This window comes from Carlito syrichta, unplaced genomic scaffold (assembly GCF_000164805.1).
Source record: "Carlito syrichta isolate Samal-C Ts95f unplaced genomic scaffold, Tarsius_syrichta-2.0.1 Scaffold314806, whole genome shotgun sequence".
NCBI lineage: Eukaryota > Metazoa > Chordata > Mammalia > Primates > Tarsiidae > Carlito > Carlito syrichta.
Window position 1 is genome coordinate 385,969 of NW_007258902.1, and position 25,737 is coordinate 411,705.

The window sequence follows — 25,737 nt, forward strand, 5'->3', positions numbered from 1 at the left end:
TTATGGGCCTAGACAAATTATTCAAATATTTGCAGAGAGCTAGGAGTTAAGAGGGTATCTTAAGAAGACAGAATGGGAACAACAACAAAAAAACAAACCAGAACGTTCCGGAGCAGGTTTTGAATGGAGAAGGAGGGACAGCTAGGGATGAAATCTAAGGCTCCTCTCAATGTTACTGCCACCCGTCCCCTTTCTCTCTGTTAAAAACCTCAATTCTAGACAGAGGAGTTTGAATTTATACAGTAAACAGCATTAAAAACTACATTAAAAGCAATAGTCTAGGAAAGTAATTCCTAACTGCAATGACCACAGGCCTAACACACATAGTAACATCCTGTGGGAATTGTAAAGGCACCGTGTTAATAAGCTTTACCAAAGCTTGTGATGGAACAGACACTAAGCAATTTGCATACTTCAGCACATGACCTCACAAGTCCCAACATTATCCCCACGTTCAGATGAGTAATTGAAGCAGAGACAGATTATGCCTCTTGTCCAAGATCAAGCAGGTAATGAATCCAAGTTTGTGGCCAATTTAATTTGAACCAAATCAGTCAAACTAGATTCTAGTTTGCATTTCTGGAACGATGTAATTCTCATGAACTTGCATCCCATAAACCTTCTCGAGTGGTGGTAATGGAAGTAGTATCACCATTAGTTCCTTGGTGTTGTACATGTGGCTGGTCTTTCTTCTTTGTTACAGGTTAGAATATGGCAGTGCTTGTGAGAGTGTGTTTTAGACAGGGCTACTATTTGCCTGAAGTGAACAGTGTAAAAAGGAAGTTCAAAGCCACTGATTTGGGTGAGAGGTAAAAGAGTCTTGTAATTGGAAGTGAAAAGAGGGAAGTGGACGAGAATTATATTCATAGGGCTTGCAAACCTATGGCATGTGTGATCATGAGATCAGGAGAATTCTGACTGACCCAGACATGCTTATGTTGGCCCTCCAGCAGAAAGGTGATGTTGCCAACTGAACAGATACCAGATGGAGAAGTTAGTTTTGGGGAAGGTTCTAAATTGGAAACAGAGAAATAAAAGTGCCCTCTAAAGAAAAAACATTCAAAGCTATAGCGGACTTCAGGAGGTGAGTCTTGAAAGAACACCGACATTTAAGAGGATTTGGCTTCTTGAAGTCTTTCTGGAACCAAGGCTAGTGTAGATAAGTCACCCTAAGTGGATAAATGCACAGAAGGATAGGTAAGTGGAATGACTGATTTAGGGAGTGGATGGAGAAGAGACAGTGAAAGGTACAGATAAAACTGGGAGAATATACTGTTAGGCAAGCCAAGAAAAGAAAGGCTGAAACATGGACTGCAAAGAGATAAGAATGTCAAGACAGAAAATGCTGATACAACAGATTAAAAGAAACAGCCAATGTTGAGAAGATACATTGAGTGGTGTGGTGAGTTCAATTCAGACTGGAGATTATTAAGTGGGAAGAGGAGGTGAAGCAGCAGAGAGAGTGAGTGTAACATTGTAGAAAAAATACCTGCACAGGCATATTTCTTGCAGCATTATTCACAGTAGCAAAAACATGCAGCCAGCCATCCTGCGCATTGAAAGAGGACTGGAGAAAAATAACGCGATACATCTGCACAGTGGAATATTATGCAGCCACAAAGAAGGACAAAATTATGAGCTTCGCAGCAACTTGGATGGACTTAGGGTCTATCCTACTCAGTGATCTATCACAGAAACAAAGAACAGAGTACCACAGGTTCTCACTCACAAGCGAACTTTGAACAATTGTCATAATACTATAGAAAGGGATTGACAGCAGTGGGGAACTGCCAGGGGAGGGGGGTCACACCTCATCAATGAGGGTATCTGCATAATGAGCATTTGTATACCTAACTCAGAATTGTAACCCACATCTTTAAAATAAAAATTTTTTAAAAATATAAAATACAAACTTAAATAAAAAAAGAATCTGAGGACAGAAAAGGGTCGGATTAACATAACTGAACATACATTTGCTACTATTGAAAAGATCAACTCAAAAGTTCACATTCCTCTCTGACATTTGGAGAGGTCAATTCCCTTTCCTTGTACTAAGAAAGATGCATTCATGGTTACAATGCCACTTATCAAAAGCTTATGTCCTTTAGGAATTTAGTTCTGAATTACGAGGATAGACTTTCATGTGGGAAATCAGGAAAAAAAGACCAAGTTAGATGTATATTTAGCAAGTCTATCTTATTATTTGTTAGCCTATATTAAGTAATTCTTCAAAGTTTTTCAGGCAAATTAAGAGCTAGTAAAATGATACACATTGTTTTTCTTGATAAAAATTCTTACCTCTATAGATAGAAGTTCGAGCTGTTTTTATACATCTACTTAAAAAGAAATTGAATTGTATGAAATGATTGATTGCCAGAAACAACTGGGCAAATGAAGTATTCATCTTATTCAAAAATCATCCAATGATTTTTTTGATGTTTTAATTTAATTTTTTCATATAAAGACTATAAGCTTTCCAGAAAGACACATAGCAAAATAAATAAAAGATTAATAAAAGCCAACATTTCTCTATTTCTGCAAGTTTGACATAAAGTCTTAATATCACTTAGCTTCCTCAGCATAGATAAATGTACACAAATAAAAGTGTTTTTGTCACAAGTTTTCCAAGGCCCCTTGGAATTACCCATAAATTGAAAATTCTGAGCAAAGATTAGAAGAAATCTTCTGGGTTTAGAGTAGAAAATTTGACATACAAGCAGCAGCATTAGAAGGGAACATTTTTGAAAATTGAGAATATCCAAGTTCATTCCAATCACTATATTCCTCTGTGACAAACAGACCGGGCAGGACATGGGAGTGACTTCGTTGCCTTTCATTGTTGGGCACCAAACCAAATCTCAGGGATCAGAGAGGGCGACATGAGATCCAGGCTCTCTGTCCTTTGCCCAAAGCAAACAGAAAGGGTCCACTGAGCCTAGTTAGGGTGGCCACCATGGAGGGCAGGGCCACCCTTCCTCTGAAAGCTACAGATGGAGCTCTGTTTCCTTGCCTGCTCTAGCTTTTAAAGCTCCATCCTTTGAGTTTTCTGCTTATGGCCCCTTTCTCCAATTTTTTAAATTTTAAAAGTGTGGGGTACAATTCAGGGTTAGGTACATATATGGCCATCGTACAGGTAAAGTGTGGGTACCCTTATTGATGTTATGTGCCCCCCCGGCAGTGTCCCACTACTGCCAATCCCCTTCTTACCATATTATGATAAATGTTCAAGGTCCACTTATGAGTGAGCACATGTGGTACTCAGATCTTTGTTTCTGTGATAAATTATTGAGTATGATAGACTCTAATTCCATCTAGGTTGCTGCAATAAACACGCATATGCAGGTATCTTCTTCATACAGTAATTTGGGTATAGTCCCAGAAGGGAGATTTCTGGATCATAGGGAAGGTTGATTTTTAGATCTTTTAGAAATCGCCACACTGTTTTCCACAGAAGTTACACTAGTTTACATTCCCACCAACAGTGTAGAAATGTTCCCTTTTCCCCACATCCTCTCAAGCATCTGTTGTTTTTTGAGTTATTGGTGATGTCCATCCTAACTGGAGTTATGTGGTGTATTGATGTGGTTTTAATTTGCATCCCTTTGATGATTGGCGAGGCTGAGCATTTTTTCATGTATCTGTTGGCTGCTTGTATATCTTCTGAGAAGTGTCTATTCATACCTCTTACCCATTTTTTAATAGGGCTGTTTGGTTTGTTTTTTTTTCTTTCAGCATATTTGAGTTCCTAGTAGATCCTGGATGTTAGACCTTTGTCACATTTAAAGTTAGCAAATATCTTTTTCCCACTCCATGGGCTGTCTTCCCACTTTCTTGATGGTTTCTTTTGCTTTGCAGAAGCTTTTCAGTTCAACGAGGTCCCGCTTATCTTTTACGCCATTTGCTTTTGTAGAGTTGATCAGGAATTGGTTGCCTATTCCAATTTCTGCAAGGGTGTTTCCTACATTTTCTTCTAGAATTTTTATAGTTTGAAGTTTTACTTTTTTTATTAATTGATATTTTTTATTTTGGTATTGTGGGGTACAGTTAAGGGTTAGGAATACAAATATGTTTTGTTCAGGCACCCTTGTTGAAAAGGGGTGTCTCCCCATCCCCAGACAGATATTGACTACCATGAATTCCACCTCCCTTCCCCCCCATAGTTTCCCATCACTGTCAATCCTTTTCTTGTAGTATTATGATTGATGTTCAAGGTCCACTATATGAATGAGAACATGTGATACTCAGATCTTTGTTTCTGTGAGAGGTCACTCAGTATTATAGACTCTAGTTCCATCCAGGTTGCTGTGAAATTCATGATTTTGTTCTTTTTTATGGCTGCATAATATTCCATCATGTATATGTACCACATTTTTTTAATCCAGTCCACTTTTGATGGACAGCATGGTTGATTCCAGGTTCTTGCTATTGTGAACATTTAGGTCTTTGATCCATTTAGAATTGATTTTTCTGTGCTGTGGTAAGTAGGGATCCTGTTTCAGTCTTCAGCATGTAGTCAGTCAGTTTTCTCAGCACCATTTACTGACCAGGTTCTCCTCTCCCTATCATTTATTGGAGGCTTTGTCAAAGATGAGCTGGTTGAGAAATCAAGGTTTTGCTTCCAGAGTCTCTCTCTTGTTCCATTGATCTACATGCCTGTTTTTGTACCAATACCAGGCTGCTTTGACTATTGCAGCTTTATAGCAGAGTTTGAAGTCTGGAAGTTTGATACCTTCCACTTCGTTTCTTTTTGCTAAGGGTTGTTTTGGCTATCCGTTGTCTTTTATGTTTCCATATGAATTTCTGTATTGCCATTTCCAGGTCCGAGAAAACTGATGTTGGTTATTTAATGGATATTGCATTGAATCTGTAGATTGTCTTTGGTAGGAGGGACACCTTAATAATATTAATTATTTCAATCCACGAGCATGGAATATTTTTCCATTTGTTTGTGTCTTCTTGGATTTCTTTGAGCAGTGTTTTGTAGTTTTCATTGTAAAGGTCTTTCACTTCTTTGGTTAGGAAGATGCCAAGTTATTTCATTTTGTGTGTGTGTGGCTATTGTGAATGGGATTGTGCTTTTTATTTGGGGTTCTGTCTGTTTATTGTTGGTGTATAGGAATTCAATTGGCTTTTGGGCATTTATTTTATGCCCTGAGACTTTGCCAAAATCCTTTATCAGTGCAAGGAGGTTTTTGACAGATTTTCACGGTATAGGATCACATCATCTGCAAAGAGGGATAGCTTCACTTTCTCTTTTGCTATTTGGATGCCCCTGATTTCTTTCTCAGGTCTAACATTTCTAGTTAGGACTTCCAACACTATGTTGAGCAAGAGGGGTGAGAGTGGGCAATCTTGTCTTGTCCCTGCTTTCAGAAGAAATGCTTTCAGTTTCTGACTGTTTAGCAGTATGCTGGCTGTGAGTTGAACATAGATGACTCTTACTATTTTGAGGTATGTTCCATCTATGTCTAGGTGTTTAAGGGGTTTTATCAAGAAGGGATACTAGATTTTATTGAAAGCTTTCCCTGTGTCTAGTGATATAAACATATGATTCTTATGTTTACATCTGTTGACATATTTAATTACATTTATGGTCTTATGGATGTTGAACCAGCCCTGCACCCTGGGGATGAAGCCTACTTGGTCTTGGTGGATGATTTTTGAAATGCGTTGTTGGATCCAGTTTGCTAGAATCTTGTTGAGAATTTTTGCATCTATGTTCATCAACGATATTGGCCTGTAGTTTTTTTCTTTCTTTGTTGGATCTTTACCTGGTTTGGGTATCAATATGATACTAACTTCATAAAATGATTTGGGGAGCATTCCATCTTCCTTGATTGCTTGGAATACTTTCAGTAGGATTGGTATCAGATCCTCCTTGTATGTTTTGTAGAATTCTGCTGCAAAGTCATCTGATCTAGGACTTTTTTTGTTGGTAGTTTTCTTTCAATCTCTTGCTTCCATCATCAATGATCACATTGCTTTCTTCTCGTCCATGGTCAAGTCTCCCTCTACCTCTTACTGAAGAACCCTTGTGACTACTTTTAGGGATCACTCACATAGTCTGGGGTAATGTCTCCACTTCAAGATTTTTAGCTTAATCATATCTGCAAAGGCCCTGAACTATGTAAGCAAATATTCATTTTCCAGGAATTGGGATCTGGACATTTCGAGGGCTGTTATTCAGCCTACCACAGTCTTCATGGATATGCCATTTTTATATTTTTCCACTCATAGAACTTGCATTATTCAATAGTAAATCAATTGGGTCGACTTACAGATTATGTAATTAGGTAATTCTGTGTGTAACTTCCTTGTTGACAAAATTCTTGCCTTAAAAGTAACATATTATCTGCACATATATTCTTAGCTGATTACTTTTCTTGAATCCATTAATTAAAAATAAGAACCATTGGTCAGACATGGTGGTTCAAGCCTGTAATCCCAACACTTTGGGAGGTCGAGGTGAGAGGATTGCCTGAGCCTTGGGTTCAAGTTCAGCCTGGGCAACATGGTGAGATCTCGTCTCTACAATAAATAAAAAAAATTAGCTGGTGGCAGTGCCTGTAGTTCCAGCTACTTGGAAGGCTGAGACAGAAGAGTCACCAGAGCCCAGGAGGTCAATGCTGGAGTGGCCCTGAGTATGCCACTGCACTCCAGCCTGGGTGAAGGAGTGAGACTCTAACTCAAAAACAACAACAACAAAAAATCATAGCCTCCCCATCACCAAATAGTAGATTATCTGCATCTGATCTGTAACCTTTCTACTTTTTTCTTCACTGTGACAACTGATGAATTCTTTAACAAAGGCTAATCTTTCTACATTCTCCATCAATTCCCATTCACTTTCTCAAGTTACTCATTGAATTCTCTCTATTGAACTAACTACAGAAGTGAAAAGGTATCCAGGGTCTGTTTTTTTTTTCTTTCATAATTCAGTCTTTCTGCACCACGGTGTAGTTAGCCTTATGGTAGGGGTTGGGAAAATGCTGTCTTAGGAAGCAGGAGGCTCTTGTTGGGGAAAATCCCTTCTGAACTGGAAGAGAAGTGAGAGCCAGTATGCAGACTTGGGGAAGATGTGGACAACTTTTCTATATATTTCTGGGAATTGAACCTATTATCAAACTCCAGTGATCTTTATCCCTGGAAATACATTTAATATTTTGTATCACCTTAATATAACAACCTCAGCTTCTTTTTAGTTACTATTTGCTTGCATATATTTTTCATCCTTTCACTTGAATTCTTGTACCATTTTTAAAACAGTGGCTTCACATGCAGTAAGCATAAGTTTTGATTAAAAAAAAAAAGTTAAAAAAAAACATTTTGAGAACTAGTCTGGGAACTCAAATGAGAGGAGAAATGAAACTACAAAATGACTACATAAGACAGAGACAGTAAGACCCTGAGAGGGACTGGAGGCAACAGTGAAAGGGGAGGGGCAGAGGCACGTGAGGGAGAGATGGCAGCTTCTGAAGCAATGACATCTCAACAAAAGAGAGATGTAGTTAAGGGAGGTGTTGAGCAGATTCTGCCGTGTTATGCGGTAGGCAAGCACCTCATTCACTACCATCCAAGCCCTCAGTAAAAACCTGTATTCCTTATAAATGTTTTGGAGTTGTGAACTGGGCTCATCGGGACACCACGTGATGGCAGGCGAATCATGCAGTGTCAGTGACAGACAGAATCTGTGTCAGTCTTTAGGGAATGTCCTGCCTGGTGTTCAGCTGGAAACTACACAAGGAGAGTTGTCATGTTTGCCTTGTCCTCCATATCCCTAGTACATAACAAAATGTCTGACACAGTAGGTGTGCAGTATGCATTTATGAATGTATGAGGATGATTTTCTACGGAGTCAACAGAGGAAAATCTGATTGTGTTGCTCATACACTTTAAAATCTTCCAAAACTTACGATGGCATGGTTGGCAAAGCATTTTACGGTATGACCCATAGCTTCTTTTTATGGCCTATTTATAGTTTAGTTATACTGAACAAAAGTGGAATTACGACATGGCCTTTCTACTGTATACCTATGTATGATGGATACTCAAGTGCTCTCTATTTACTTTTTCACCTAATGCCAAATTACCTTCAAAACTCAACTCAAATGTCACCTTCTCCAGGAGATATTCCTTGATGTGTCATCTGGGTTAGATGTTCCTATTATAGGATACCACAGCAGTACATACCTACATATCTATCACAGCACTGGACTGTCATAATCTGTCTTTTTCAATAATCCATGGGCACCTCAAAAGCTATCTATCATCTATCTATCTATCTATCTATCTATCTATCTATCTATCTATCTATCTATCTATCTATCTAACATCTATCTGTATCTATCGGGTAGGTAGTGTTTCTTAAACTCCTGCTGTACAAAAACAATTAGTACTTTGAATAACAGTGTTCAGATATAAACATGAGTCATCACAATTAGATGATAATGCAACTCTTGGTGCAGCACATGAAAGAGTATGAATTGAGAAGAGAAGTGAGCTTGTGATCAAACCTTGAATAATCCGAACTGCGTTGGTAGGGTGAGTCATGAAAACCCAACAAAACATAACAGGAGAAGGCAGACAGATTATAGGAAAAAACAGTTGAATGCAGTGAGGTTATATATGAACTTTTGAGGATATATATATATACACATATATACATATACATATACATATGTGTATATATATATATATACACACACACACACACACATGTATATATGGTTATATCTGAACACTGTTATTCAACCAATTGTTTTTGCACAGCAGGATTTTAAGGATATAAGTATCCTCATCCATATATATGTCACAGAAACTAATGCACAATGGAAGTAGCATATTTACTGAATAAATAGATAAATAATAGAAGACGTTAACTTATTTTTAATGTCCCCAACATTAACGTATTTGAATTTTTGTAAGTATTAGATGGATTCCCTTTCTGTAAGCAAATGTACTAGGGCTGTGATAATTATCTGCACTGACTATCATCGATGTTCCAGATTCCTCTCATGTCCCAGTTCAAATTATCTTGACCAAACATTTTACTCCCCAAACTACTACTGCAACCAGGTCCACAAGGTGCAATCAGTTGCACAAAGTTGCAACCCAAGGGCAACCAGGGAGAACATGGTAGTTAACTGCCAGGGACCGCCCTCCAAGAATGGGAGATAGAAGCCTGTGAATACATCCTTCCAGGTGGCCAATTCGAGTGCATTTCGGAAGGCGGGGATCCCCGAGCTCAAACTCCAGCTGCCTGTAGAAGTGGTCCTTTCTAGAAAGCAACTTCCTTTCTCTGCTTTGCCCTTCAATCCTACCCCATTTCTTACTCTTGCTCTCTAGGGATAAATTTCAAATAAACAACCTGCAAGCAAATTCTGTTTCTAGCTTTGTTTTAGGACCTGAGCTAAGACAAAATATTCTGCAGTAGAGAATATTTAAGTTCAATGTTACTTGTACTTGAAAGAAAAAAATGTAACCTATGCATATATCTTTTATTATTTTTAGAAAAGTCTACATTTTTTTAAGAGAAGTGTAGAAACAATGTTCTTGAGATGATTTTTATAGCTAACTCTATGGTCACAGCACATTAAATGTGATTTTTATATTCAAACCCCCACAGAGGTTTGTCAAGTTTGCAGAAACATCCATTATGACGCCCATCTCTGCACTGAGAGGTTTGTAAAAATCAGCAGGAATTTCGGCCGACTATAGTGCAATATATATACTATTTTTATTTTCAGAACAAGTGTTTAATATGTGCCACCTATTTGGAAAAACATTCAGGAATATGTTTTTCTCAATAACATCAGTTATACTTTTTGAAGCGAGATCCAATAGCGATATGAAAGTTTCTGACTAAAAAATGATTCCAGTCTAATTTATGACTTTCTTGGAATCATTTTAAGTTTCTGGTTTTTGTTTTCTGTTTTTTTGCTCATTATCTTGGTATGAATTCTGCAATGACTCGTTAAGCTTAGTAATTTTTAACAATAACGGTTAACTTAGAATTGCATATACGTATTAAGTCTGAGAAACCCAAGTTAGCGTGGGTTCCCATGATGGCATGTCTGAAGAATTGGTTCCCTTCTGATGCGAGCATGGCTGAGGGGGTGTGTGTGGATGATCAAAATCTGCTCTGATGTGAGGGCAAGGAGCTGCCTTCAGGCTGCTGGTGCCTGAATGCCTGCATAAGGAGGTTTTCCGCTAGGGTGCCACCATTCACACTTAAAACGTGGACTTTCCATGGAAAGTTCATTCCTCTTAAGAGATGAGCCCTTGGGTCTGTTTGCATGTAGAGGTCAGGAAGGCAAGGGAGTCCAACATTTTACTGAAACAATTATTAAGTATCTACATCTCGACTTGCCCTTTGTTCAGTCTCATTTCTCATTATACAACTATTTTTAGTGCTCGTTTTGATTTCAGAGATTCTTCATGCTTCTATTGGGTACGTGGTCTCCCAGCCCTTCTTGAGACTCTTTCAACTCTACTCTAGGTTTCCCTTGTGGCCACCTCCTTAATCCTGTTACTCATATCTTTCCTTATCCTTTCAGAAATATGTCAGAATGTCTTGCCTGCTGGTAATGTACCTCCTCCCCTTCAGCATTCGTGTTGATAATGTAGAATTCTTTTGGTAGGGTCTGAGAAGAGGGCCAAGTACATACATACACCCAAGCTACCGCCTTGCGTGGCATGCCCACTGCTTGTTGAGACACTTCTCTTCTTTGGCTTTCTTGACAATGCGCTCCACTGTTTTTTTTCTGGTAATCTCTCTACCTTCTCCTTGTTATCTTTTGTAGGATTTTCATGACTCACCCTACCAATGTATCTGGATTATTTAAGGCTTGATCCTAAGCTCACTTCTCTTCTCATTTTATACTCTTTCCGTGTGCTTTCTTAACTGCACCAAGCGTTTCATTATCATCTGATTGTGACAACTCGTGTTTCTATCCGAACACTCTCATTCAAAGGACTAATTGTTTTTACAACAGGATTTTCAGAAACACTACATTCAAACTGTATCACAATCTTATTAATGCTATAAGTTTTATTTTTCTTTGTTATATTCAATTCGAAGTTTCAATCATTATGAAAAATTCATACAATTTATCATACAGATCTAGAAAATGGTCTAAAAAATCTGGAACACTATGATATCAAATGATGATTATTTAGTAATAATTTGTAAATATCCATTTGTTTTTCAGCTAATTGAGTTAGTCTAAACAGACGTGTAGAAGACTTGGTTACTTGCTGGAGAGATTTGCCAAAATAAAAGTTAAAAAAAAAAGAACATAAAAGTAGTTTTGGAAAGATGAAGGAAAAAGTAGGGACAAAATTATCCTCATTAATGACACAAAAAGTTAAGAATCATTTTCAAGAGTTAAGAGAACAGCAGAGTTTCAAGTACATTATCAGAGTTAAAAAGGTAACCAATAGCAAACTATTAAAAATATAAATGTAAGACAGGAGATAGAATAAACATATGCACACTTATTATATAAAGGAATAAACAGTTATCTTTAAGCTCGATTAACCCAGAAGCACAGATATTTTCTAACATTGTATAAGAACCTCAGGAAGAAAAAAAAAGTTAAAAGGTCGGCTCTTGAGGGTGGGATTTAATGGCAAGGAGGGGGGAGTACCTTTTAATGTTTATTTGTTTCTCTATGTCACTACATCAATTCAATAGGCATGTGTTACTTCAAGTAAAAAAGCAGAAAAAACATTAATAGACAAAGAAAAGCCAAGGGGAAAAAATAACCTTAGGTAATTTACAGAAAATATAAATGCAAATTTTCTAACTTCTCTACTAAAAAGTGAGACTGTTTGTCACTGAATGATGTAATCAAAATTCAGCAGATGTTTCCCATCTGTTTTTTGTTAAGTTAAATGTTAACCTTAAAATAACAGTTTTGTTCTACTTATTTATATTTACTTTATTGAACCTTTCATGAATTACTTCTCAAATAATGATTTGTTGAAAAGATAGATGCTTGTAAAAGAAAAAAATGTGTCAACAATGTCAACTGCTACCGTTGCTTCAATTAATAAAATGATTAAAATAGGTTTGCTAGTTTAGCGACATAGCATTGGTTATATTACTACAAGAAGCAGTGACTGATAGTGTCATGTAACGGAAGGCCGGGGGAAGGATAATCAGCAGTCAAGGATGGAGGGTGGGCTCTTTAGGAGGAGAGAAGTTCGGTATCTGCACTGAAATAGAGTAAGGGGAGAGTTGTGAGGATGGAGATGGAGTGAGATTGGATTTTATTTGTAGGGACATGAATCTGATCACCCACATCGTTTTTTCTGAAGTGGTGGTGGTGAGGCAGTTCAGTTTAAGGAAAGCAGAGATGTTTCCAGACTTTTGGAAGGGAGTACAGATTAAACCATCCACAGGAACTCGTGGATTAAGGGGCAGCGTTGAAGACCCTTTTGAAGCGGGTGATCATAAACCCACGGTGGGTGTAACCTTTTCAAGCAGTCTTCAGATTCTCAAGGCAGTCACGGAGTAAGACTGTGGTTTCTGGGGTTTTGCCAGACCAAAGCAACAGAAAGAGAGAGAGAGAGAGAGAGAGAGAGAGAGAGAGAGAGAAGGATGTGTACATATCAGTAAAAGATTTTCCTTGAAATGTTTGCTCTCAAAAAGGAATAAGTGAGACGTCTGGACCAGGAAACAAAAGTGCAAGGGACAGTTGCACATACTGAACTTTTAACTTACTAGAGAAGGAGGTATCCATTTTCAAATTCTAACATACACGTGGGCTCCTCTCCCTTGTGAAGGTCAGGACTATGGGTAGAAAGAGCTCTGCTGCGTGAGAAGAAGAAGGAAAAGTCTCCTTCACTCAGGTAATACTCTCTGCATGTAAGGTATTGTTGCACAGATGGATGGTGAGAATGCAGCTAATTATTGGTTAGCCTACAAAATGTTATCATTTTCAGATAAGGATGCTTGACATTTTTAAGGCATCTGTAAAATAGTGCTCAGAAATTTTGTGGAAAGACTTATAGAAACTCTCCTCAATTCCAAGCTTTTAGTTAGATACGTTTTAAAAATGCATATCTTTTTTTTTCTTTTTTCTCTTCATCCTGTAGACATTCTTACATAACCTTGGGGTTGTCATAATAGATACACCCTCATTCCACAGTGATAGAATACACAATGGTGATGTTTAAATACCTTTCTCTAGCCTTGCCCTCTCGCGTGGGTGTTAGGGACACGTATGACTGCCTGTTGTATATTTCCACGTTGATTTCCCATGTATACTTTATTACATCATATCTAAAATTGGATTCCTCATGTTTGCCCAGTCCTTTGTTCCTTTACCTGTGGTATCTTTTCTGGTGAAGAGAGTCACATTCAATGAGCTATGCTAATGCCTTGAAATTGTTGGGAGGGGGAGTCCCCCAAAACATAACTTATTTATAAAAAATTGTGTGTTTATTCTTCCATGTTTAAACTTCAGACACCCTTAAAGTCCTCTCTGTTGGATGCGATACATAGATTGAGATGCTTTTCCCACTGCTTTCGAACTTTTGATGGCTTTTAGTGCTTCTGTTGTTTTTTGTTTCATCTCTTCCACATCAGCCAGACAGTTCCCTTTGAGAAACTTTTCATCCGGGGAACAAAAAAAAGTCACTTGGGGCAAGACTGGGTGGATGGGGAGGGGAGGCCATGGGGGTCATGCCATTTTTGACCCCAAACTGCTGAACACTCAGTGCAGTGTGGGCAGGGGAACGGGTAGATCCCCCCTCATGAAATGGGCAAACGTGTTGAAAGAACCTCCAACGATATTCACTGAAGTCGAATACAGCCTCTCACAACAGCGCTAGCGGGACCACAGATGCTGGTGGGTTCCTCGAACACTGACCCAGAGGGGGAAGCCCGTAGACGAGGGACCTACTCTCCAAAAGATAACTCTGTTTTTTTTCCAGACTCCCTCCCGTGTATATACTAGCTTTCTTCTACTTCGAAGCCCCGGATTTCATTAATTATTAAATGCTAGTAATTCTCCCTTCTTAATATCTAGCCATATGTCTGGCCTCCAAGCTCCTAACACCTCTTGGCTAGTTGGTTTTGGTAAACCCTGAATTGGTTTCGAAGCCTCCGTTTCTTTTCCCTCCAATTTCTTTGTGCCATTATCTGTGTGGCCTTTGACAGATTCCTTCATCTCTTTAAGATTGGCTTCCTCATCTCCAAATGGATATTGCACTTTTACTTTCTACCTGATAGGATTATCATAATCATGTATACAAAATATAATACAGTGTGTATACATATATGCCTTATAGTTTATGAAGTCTCATAACCATATCCACATAAATTATATATATATATTTATATAAAATCTATGAGAAACTAAATAGTAAGCAAAAATCTTGTGACATAGTTCTTGTCAGACATTCCAGCAGTATTCTAAAAACAAGCATACAAAAAACAGTGTGGATATAGATTTTTTTTTAAACTTCTCAATCAATCAGGATTCTCAGGCTCACCTCTTACTAATGCCTTCATAGATTTTTTCATTGCATGACAGAGCAAGCTGCATATCATATATCAATGGTAACATAGCACTTGACTTCTTTAATGCAACGCTTAACTGTAAATGTCTATAAATACAAATGAGGTGTTTAAATTTGAAGATACTTTAGATAGACGGCAATACCTATAATTATAGAATCATCACTTCTGCCTGAATTGCACTTAAAAGTTAAAGTCCCAACTGCTCCTATTATTGGAAAAGTAATAATAACAATTATAACTATACCATGAAGTATTAAAAGCTGAACATTCAGTTTGAAGGCAGCTAAAGTAAAAATGTAATGAAAAGTGAATGCATAAAATGCTTGCCATTCATACGCATATGCTACAGAGAGGCACTAAAGAGCAAAGAAAAGAACCGTGGAGTCTTTATGTCAGTTCTTCTTTTTAGATTCACTCTCCCTTTCTGGTATTAGAGTGGCATTATGGCGAATATCTCTCAAACATGAGTCTTCACTTTCCTATGTCAAAATTTTTATTCCGAGGCATGCATAATCTCAGCCTTAAACTAGGGAGTTTCTAAATATGGCAAGTGCCTTTTAATTTTATTTTGTAAGTTCAAGTTCTTGGAAAAACACAAATACATCTTTACTGTTGACATCTGAGATGGCTGGCCCTTATAAGGGGCCAAGAAACTTACCGTCATTGCGTAGGGTGAGCGGAGTTGGCGGACTGAGGACCCGAGCGTTCGTCACTGTGTTTTTCACCAGACAAATATAGCTGCCGACATCTGATGTTTGGACTTTAGAAATATAAAGGTTGCCTGTCTCCTGGGAAATGAACCGCCGGCTGTCTTCCACCACAAAGGAAGGGAACTCATTAAATACCCAGCTATAGATGATCTCTGGAAATACACAAAATTGGGTGGTTGAAAGACACAGATGATTTCACCAACAAAGCCCAAACACAAAACCTTTACTAAGCTGTTAGCTATATTGCAAGGTCATACAGATTTGATCCAGATATCTATATAATTTGGTATTTTATATTCAAAGGACTATCATCCCTAATGACTGCAGGGAGAGCGGAGATATTTCTTAAGGAGGCTTAGCATGTATACATTCTTTTATTCTTTCCATTTCAATGTGTATAGAACGTGGATTCGATGCTCAGCCTTATGATAATGCTGAAAATAAAAAGAGACAATTCCCCATGCTCAAAGATCAATTGAATAGGGAAAAGTTACGCAGACCTGTGAAACGATACAGAGTAAGGAGACAGAGGTGTGCACTTCATTGTAAGGAAGGCATGAGATGGGGCACTTAAGCAGTCCTATTGACCAACGAAAACTTCCTGAGTTAGACGACACTCGAGTGGCAGCCATCTACTGGTTTTCACAACAAATATTGGTTGAAGATCATTACAGGCCAGGCATTGTTCCAACTGAAAAAGAAAAGTCTGTCCTTTCATGGCGCTTTCATAATGATGGGAGAAAAACCAAGAATACACAAGCAAATATGCATCAAGAGGTGACATGTGTCATCAAGAAAACCAGCGCATCTTAAGAGACCTAGGGATGGATAGGATGGAGAAGCACATGGGAATTGGCATTGTAAATGCTCTTTCTGACTGCTTCTTCAACAGTGTGAAGAAGCCAAAGCAGGAACTGCGAGGAGGGGAAGCAGGGGGTGATACCCACTAGACTCGGAGGCTGTTTTCAAAGGGCCACCAAAAATATAAGTGGCTTGAACTAGAATTATAGTGACCGTTACAGTGGTGGGGAAACAGTGAGAAGTGACTAGTTTTGGCAAAAATGTGGTAGAGGACTTGACAGGCTTGGCTGATGGACTGCTTATGAAATGTGAGATGAAGAGAAAAGTCAGAGATTAAGGTTTAGGGCCTGAGTGATCCAGCGACTAGAAGAATGTATTTGCCTTTACAGGCATGGGGGTGGGACTGAAAGGGGAGGTCTTCAAAGACGTGGGTGCAGTGAAATCAGGAGTTTAATATGACATTAAACTGACATATTCTTACAGGTTCAGTCACAGAAATTGAGAAGTTTGACTATGAAAACCAATCCATTTAAATTGCATAAGCATTAAACTTACTTATGTTATGTCTGGAAGAATCGATTCCAAGGCCTCTTTTTACCAGAGTAATTTGTTTAGTCAGAAAATCCCATTTTTAGGTCTCTCTCTCTCTCTCTCTCTCTTTGTCTGTCTCTCTCTCTCTCTCTCTGATCAGCCATGGTCTGTCAAAAATAAGTTCATTACTTTGGCCCTGCCCATTTTCAAATGATAAGCCTAGCATTTAGTCAACCTAACCTTTTGGGATACTCAAGCAGCAGTCTTGAAGATTGTCCATCTATTTGGAAAATCAATGTAACGAATTTCAAAAGGTTATTGTTTTGATATATTAGCTTTAAATAGAATCCCTCCCTATCTATTACTATTAATACTTCATGTTTTGCCTTAATTGAATTTACAACCAACACAATGTATTCAGTAAAGGTAAATGATTTTCACAAATTTGCGTTAAAGAACAGTGATGTCACAGGCTGACTCCTGAGAAGAATCAGGAACATCTTCAGAGACATCATTGTAGGAAGGCGTATCCTATGCAGTCACCTGATAAACTTAGCAAATTGTACCTCTTCTGTACAAATGTTCCCCTCTACACATACTCTACTTTTTAAACTTAGTTTAGTTTCTAAATTAAGCTTAAATTCATTGGAACTGCCAGTATAGTCAAGGACTGACTCGTCTGCTTAGAGATGGTTTAACTTTAACAAGCCTTTAACTGACTTTTGGAGGTTCAGTTTTTTCATTCATAAAATCAGAATAATATTAACTGTGTCATAAGTCTTCAAACAAGATAATATAGCTAAGAGTTTGACATATCGCATACATTCAGAAAACATGAAAAATAACATTTCTGTCATCAGACCATCTCCAGAAAAGCATTAGGTTAGAAACTCTTTCTTTGTGCACCATTTAAATACAAGGAAACAAGAAAGAGGGTTTAAAACAATTCTGAAGGAATAATCAGTATTTAAATATTATTTGATCTTTTTTTCACAGACGAGTTTCAAAGATGAGTTGAATGTAGATTGTAAGATAGAGTCAGTCAATATTTATTACTTTCAAGGCATATACTATAGTTCTAGCAGGAGCCTGTTACACTGAAATGTTACATTGCATTAGTTCATAATTACAACCTATATCAAAAACTTTTAAATATCTTAACAAATGTTTTATAAAGCAAGCAATTTTTTACAGTTCTGGTTACCCAGTCGGCCATTGTTATTCCATTTGGTATTTTACTAAGAATTTATGAAAAAGATCCATGTGGCTTTACTCAAAGGAAACCCTTAGCGGATAGCTGAAATACTTCTATCTGTTCTCACATGTTCGACTAGATTATAAATTCAAGGACTTCTCACAATTACCAATATGAGTTCCTCTAATTGTTTTTTTTTTTCTTACTTTCATTTTAAAGATGTGGGATACAATTAAGGGTTAGGTATGCAAATGTTCATTATGCAGGTACCCTTGTTCCTCTAATTGCTATAATGCAAATTTCAATTGTCATTCACACGTAACTCAGAAACATTTTAATATTTTTTTCATTTATTTTTAGATTCAATTTTACTGTGGTTTTCTCAAATTTGGGTTTATATTACTTGAAATTTTGGGGAAAAGAAAACAAGTAACAGTTAAAGAATATCATTCAATGAAATATTTTTTCTGTTACACTGGTAATATTTGTTGAGTCAATGTTTTATAAAATATTTTTAGACTAGGAGAAAAGCATTTGCACAACACTAGTATTTTCTCAAATTTTATAGGTAGATGGGAATTTGGGAGCCCAAAAATGCTTATTTAGGTCGTTGGATAAGTTTTCAGTTTCACATAGCAAAGCATTTCATAATTCCAAGAAATACAAAAAGTAGAAATAATACACAATAGAAAAGCTGACAACCTGAGTTTGCACTGGATTTTCTGCCAGTGCCAAAAATGAAAATATCGAGTCAAGCTAACTATTTTGTATTTTAAGATCCCTGCTTACTTTCTCTTATAAACTTTTCTATTATCTACTAACATTTATTTAATCTGTTTTTCAAACTGTAGTATCACAAAAAAATAAGCATGGAACTATTTGTAGTACGATATTATAAAATAATTTAGGGAAATAGTGAAATATAGTTGGCTCTGGTGTCATAGACTTTAGTTTTATATACATTATTCCATAGCAACTGTGCCTGGCTCTTAAAAATAATTTCATATACACTGATTGCCTCAATGGTAACATTTAGTAGTCTTAATTCATTTCAGAAGATATTGAGACCAGATGGCCAACTGTGATTTTCCCATTTTCTAAGGTTCTTTTCTAATGGTATGTCTTGCTAAAGCATTAAATCTTTAGGAGTTCTTAGTCTAATTTTTCAGGCAATTGTCCCTATTTTAGCAGACAATAACTACCTCTGAGATATTCTGTGCATCCTATGTTGTGAAAGATACCCTGAAAATGCTTTTGCATTTGCTTTTCTCAAGAGTTCCACTTGGGATATAGTCATTCTGGATCAATTTTTTATGTTAAATTTCACTAGTGTATTCTTGATACTACATGGTAATATTTGCTTGGCCTACAAACCTATGTGCCGTGCAGGCTTTTGGTTTCTCACGGGAGAGTCTTTTTTTCCATTCTGCGTCAGGGAGAGTCATCCAGATTCCCTAAGGGTATCGTGCATCTGGGGCCTGGCTTAAGCAAACACTGCTAGTCCAACTTGACTCTTAAGATGATCCAAAGACTCATCCTTTGCTCCCATGTGGTCATCCTTCCTGAAGCTCCAGGACTTTGGGGTGTATTTCCATGACACATGGACACTTTACCTTGCTGCCAAAATCTCCTCAGAATCAACACTACCAAGTATATGTTGGATTTTGGCTCCTATTTGGTTCTGACACCTGGAGATTTTCTTTTCTCTATTGTGAGCTCAGTTCCTTTACCTTTATTTTACTCATCTTTCTAAATTTTGGTAGTGGGGAAGTTTCCAGGTTGTCTCCATCTGTTTTTTGTCCTAATTGAATGTCCAGGTTTTATAGCTTCATGCATTGCAGACTCTCAACACAATTGCTGCAATTGATCAGTGTTAAAAAAAAACACAGGATTGTCTTCTCTTTGCTCCCCTGACAAATAAGATGATTATTTAAATGATATATTTCCACATCTACAGGGTATATAAAAACAGGACTACCCACATGGGCAATGATGCTCATTTCTCATAACTGCAGTGCCATTAACCAGAAACGTGTGAGAACAGGGAATGAAATGGTATGCTGGACTCTCTGAAGTCTTTGAAAACAATTTCAATGAATAATCATATGCGATTCATTTCAACCACCTTTAATATAATTACAAGTTGGGAATAACCATTATTCTTTCTAATAATGTGTGTACACATCCGAGGCTTCGGGTCAAAGGATTTGGAGAGAACACAACGGATGTAGCATCTGAGTCATTCACTGACCCAATTAATGATGTAACTCTCTCAAGGAATCTATTTTCTTTATCCATGTCAGCTACAAAAAAAAAAAAAAAAGAACTTAAACATCAGAAACTTCTCTGTTTTATGGAATGCTCAACTTTATGTTATGATAAGATTTTTAGTTAATTGACCGTATTTAGCAAAATCCTCAATCTTATTCTTATTTTGGCTATTTCTGTAATATGAGATTTAGTGTTCTATCTATCAAAAAACTAGAATTATAATTTTATTATAAAAGTATTATTTATTATAAAAATATGCTTTACTTTTGAATAGTTTGTTTTACATTTATAACTTGATGTTTTATGTTAATTTTTACTGATACTGTTTAGTAGAGTATATGCCAGGAACATTTTAATATTTACTAATTGCCTTTTAATCATTTTGTTTTGTTTTGCTTTGGGCTGTTTTTTTTTTTTTTTTTTTATTTATTGTAGAGACGAGGTCTCACCAAGTTACCTGGGCTGGTCTTGAACCTGCCTGCTCAGGCAATCCACTCACCTCAGCCTCCCAAAGTGCTAGGATTACAGGCTGAGCCACCAAGCCCAGCCAAACATTTTGTTTTACAATTTCATCATCTTTATGACTCCCCTCCCTCCTTTCATGATGACTTAATTGAGGTTAAGCTATTTAAGTAGGAAAACTCAGAAAGCTACCAGCAGAAACAATAGGTTTCAAAAATTGGCACTATAATCATTTTCTCTTTAGAAAATTTGTAGCTGATGCTATCACTTTGGAATATTAAAATAATGACATCACAAATGAAATTGTAGAGAATTGTCCAATTAATTATGTGGTTACATTGATATATATTTACATTGCTGATGTGTACCTCGACGGTCTTATAAAATGTCACTACAGGCCATGTCAAGTACTCTTGGAAGAGCAGAGATTAAACCTACCTTCTTCCTCACTATGTCTTTATAACTCAGCAAGATGCCTATCATGTCATTGCTCAATAAATATTTGCTGAATAAATGAATAGTTAGGATGAGAAAACTATATATGTAGTTATACAAATTGTTCTAAATGTTTAGAACAAGAATGAATTCATTTTCACATTTCAAACCTCATTGCAAATTGCCTATCATCTATATGGACTTGTTTTGGCCTTGAGAATCTGAGTTAAAGAGGACACTTGAAGCTGGACTCAACAGAGGCACTGAAAGGTAATGAAGGCAGTTTTGAGAATTTGAGCTGTTCTGTCAATGAACAAAAGAGAGGTCATTTTTACAAAGGTACTGTGAAGGAATTTCACGATTTATTTTTGTAGGTAAGTTAGATGAAATCTTAGAAGGTGAAGGGGTGTAACATCTTATGGTAGCCCAATTCCTATTTCAGGCTAATCGCCTTGTGGGATGGTCAGTTGTTTGGCCCCTGCTTCAACATGTTTATTGATAGTGGTGGAAGCTGGTTTGGCAGCTCAAGTTACTAAAAGGATCATATCTAGAGATCATTTTGTCTGCTAGGCTTGGGTTGGGGGCTGAGATCAAGGCAACTAGCATCAGAAATTAGTGAGAAATTATTACTCAAGCAAGTTTCCGTTATGATGGGGATATAAGACGGGCTGGGAAAAGAACATACAAGTTACCTGTGAGTCACATACTTTACACATTTTTTCATTTATTTCTTCCACTAATCCCCACCCAACACCACCCTCAGATACGTGAGAAGTCAGCATCATGAGGGAATAAGACCATGGGCTTTGGAACCACAGAGATCAGGGATTCAGAGATGTCTGGATGACCTACCAACTATGTGACCTTTGGGCAAGTTATTAAGTTTCACTGAGGCTTTACTCTTCTCATCCATAAACTGGAATTAGAGGAGGAAAGGTAAGGCTAAATGACATCATATCTGCAAGGTTAGTATTACAGAAATAGCTGTAGTCAGTTAATATTATCATTGTAATCATCTTCAGTATTAATGGTCTGCGGCTCCAACAGAGGAAGGGACCAGTAGAAAACGATGGCTAAATAGTGTCAGAGGAAAAAAAATCAAATTTGTCTGACTCCCTGTAAGCCTATATTTTTATCATTATGTGATGCACATCTGTAATTATTCTATTTTAATCTTCTAAACCTTAGTTTTGGTGTCCATAAAGTGGGGTAGCAATGTCTAGACTGTATGGTGGAGCTGAGAATTGCACAAACCACTTACATGAGCGTCCTCAACACATGGGAGTTGCTCAGTAAGACTAGCTATTGGTCCAGAAGAAACCACCTTGTGCGATGCAGAATGTGATACAGTGCACATACAGCTTGCACCTTGCACAACTGGATTTAATCTCTACAAATGGCAAAAGTTTCACCTATGAAACACAGCCAGAGACAAAGATCCTGTCAACAATAGACTAAAGCTGTCAGGCTCTTGGCACCAAGAGATTCAGGATATTTTAAAAGATGCTGTGCAGTATGAAAGAACATTTGTTATATGTTTTAAAAATGAAAGTACCTTAAAACAAATCAGACTGTTTAATGCATTAAATTTTAATTATCTTGGTTGAATAGAATAAAGTTCTCCTCTCTTTCTCTCTCTCTCTCTTTTTAAGTTTTGGAGAGATGTATTTTCATTATGTTTGCTACCTAAAGTCAAAAGAAGCAGAGTTCTGCTTCATAATTATGTCACTAAGACAAAGTAAAATTTTACATGCATATAATTCAAAACACCTTTAGCAAAACAGAAGACAAAGAAAAGGATACTGATAATAGAAACAGTAGTAAACTTGCATTCTCCTCAAATTCACAACTTAAACAGCTTTGAGCTAGTGAATCCCGAGTTCTAGAGTTCAAGTGATTACACCTCCCAAATGACAGAGCTATTTTTATTTTCTCTGTGGAATGCTCCACGGTGTGGAGGGCATTTTTATCCCAGGAGACTTGTGTCTAGATATAAAGGTCATTGCTAACTCTTTTCAAAATGCAACTTAAATTTCTTGCTTTGCTAAGGGGTTTTGCAATTACATTGCATTTAATTGCAACCTCTTATCAGGTACGGGGTCACCATTTACTCAATAGTGTGCAATAGTCAATGGCACAAGCTCAATTTAGGCTTTGAACTTTGCATTAAAAAGCATCCACTTCAGGCTTCCCATAATTCACTGTTAAAGCCTACAAATCCCATCCTTCTTCAACAATAAAATATCTGTGCTCTAGACTTTTGCTAGGAAATATAACCTCGATGTGCTTATCAAAATTGTGAAGAACTTAGTTTATATTAAAGATAGGTATGAGGGATTATTGGAAAGCTGTGGAGTCCATTCATTAGACATGACCAAGGCAATCTAAACGCTTATCCTCCATTAAATCACAACATCAGAGGGTGTAATAACAACAACAACAAAAATAACAACAGTAAGCGCTCATGGTCTTACGACATGTTCCCGGAATTAAAGTCAGTGAAGGAGGCTCTTTCAAGCATGACTTATTGAGGGAGTGTTTCCAAGAGGAAAAATAAAGGAAAGCAAAACAAGGCAAGGGAAAAAGGAAAGTTAAGCAAGGATGTGGTCTCTGCCAGAGATGAGCTGAAGACCAATCACACATGGGGTTCTCCAACACAAATTTCACTGCGAAATTGGTGAGTGGCGCAACAAGAGTCAGTGTCAGCCATTGTCACCTGCTTCCCTGTATCGGTGTCATTGGCAGCTTGTCGGTGGAGGTGGCTTGCAGTAAGAGCGGGGAATGCAATTCTCCGGGTGAGAGGAACGTTCTGGAGAAGAGGCATCAGTCAGCGCTCACAGCAGTTGCTGGGTGGGTGCATCAGCCGACGAAGAATACCTGGGTGAGCACCAATCGCACCTAGTGAATTTGTATCACACTTAGTGTATGCTAGGCGGTGTGCACTATGCATATTAACTTATTTAAATCTTACAGAAATAGGGAACCTCGTTTTACAGAGAAGGAAACTAAGAGACAGAAAAGGTTAACAATTTGACCAAGAATCATTACAAAGCATAAATTTTTACTTGAAAAAGAGGGGAAAAAAGTGATAGGTAATGGTTTCAAGTATTTATTAGCTTGTGTGATATATGCATGGGATTTAACTTTGCAAAATAAAGTCTGATGCTTACAATAGTGACTAATTGGAGAAGTGTCTATATCCAACTCACCAGAACAAAATCAGCTTGATGACTATGTCTGTTAGCCATTAAGTCACACTCTAGCTAAACCATGATCACAAAGCCACACAAGTCTTAGCTATGTAAAACAGTAAAGATGCGTTCTGCTGGCAGAGACCTGCTGTAAAATAGCACCGTGTGGCTACTATTCAGATGCTCATAGAAAAAAAAAAGCGATATTATTGTACAGTTACAAGCATGGATCTCCATTCTACATTATATTTACAGTTTTCCAAATAGTTTACCCCCGAAAGTCCCATAGATGATAATTTTTCAATTAGCCAGTATTTTCTGGAATCAACAACAGTCCACAAGATGGCAGTGATGGGTGAGTAGAAAGTATTAATCTTGGGCAATGTCCCAGAAAGTGGAAAATGGAAACCTTGGTCACAAAACAAAGTTTTCTTATATTCATGTATCTTATTTAGTAAAGTATCACCTTTTATTCAAAGGATATTTGTCGCTTATATATAACTAAAATAATCAAATTTTGATTATCTCTGTGTATTCAAAGCAAAAAAAAAATTCATAAGGTAGGTGTTTAAAGACTTTCTCAGCTTTTTCACTGACAGTTAATTTTTTAAAGATGTTTTTATTTCTTTTAATTTCATGTTATGCAAATTTCTGGCATAAATTTGAAGATTTATTGCAATCTAAATATTAACAGAAGCAGATATGAGTTTTATAAATTACCTCCCTTCGAGGTAGGTGAGTCACAGAGGACAAAACTTTCCAGAGTTGTGAGTTGCCCAAATTTTACATGTTAAATGTGTAAATGGTTGCTCCTAGCTTCATTTATCATATGTGTAGCAGAGAATCTTCAGCTAAGATAAATTATTATCATGAGATTTTTCTGCCCCTCAACTTCTTGCATTCAGCATAATTTTTCATAAATGTTCTTTGTGCTTTTTATGGCTTACCTAATGCTCATTAATCCTTCATGCAAATCTTTAATGAAGGTAATTTATTTGTCACATTGTCATGCACCATATAGAAATAGTGGATATTGTCTATTTATCAAGAGTCCCTGAAATGGTTTATTTTCTGCTCTGAGGGTTTGTACCTATGGCTCACCTGCTTCAAAAAAAATCTTAATCAAAAAACACATATTTATCTCTGTTGATATGTAATCACTGCCATAAATCTTCAAATTACTGTTCATTTAAATCTATATAGACTAAAACTTTTAGTTAGATGTTTTAGTTGAGTTCTTTGACAAAAGTATCAAAGTTGTGTGAATTTTGCTAATAATACAAATAGTACAACAACTAGAATTTATTTTCTTTCTTATTCTACAAGGTGTTGATCTGTAAAATCAGATGGGTTTTGATTTTTACAAGTATGTTTCTATACTTGTCACCACGTAGCTACTTTAGTCAAACTCTTCAAATATTTTTGCGAGCTAGACATTATAACAACGTCTACTATTGGATAGTAAGAGGTTTTGAGCTATTAGAGAACACATAAAATATGCCCTGAAACATGTTTTGAACATGTTTTCTCAGAGGTGTGTGTCATGTCATGCATACGTGATGGAATAATAAATGGCTGACAGTCCCTGAGTCCATTTTTTTCCCATTCTTC

The 25,737-nt window shown here is 37.1% G+C and overlaps 1 protein-coding gene across 1 annotated transcript in view; it reads right to left on the reverse strand.

Moving 5' to 3' along the window:
• The window catches only part of LOC103274562 (contactin-5), a 517,374-nt gene that overhangs the window by 352,823 nt on the left and 138,814 nt on the right, over positions 1-25,737 (reverse strand). Inside the window, exon 5 of the mRNA XM_008072000.1 lies at positions 15,189-15,392. Coding sequence (XP_008070191.1) covers positions 15,189-15,392 — 204 coding nt within the window. The remainder of the gene's footprint in view (positions 1-15,188; positions 15,393-25,737) is intronic.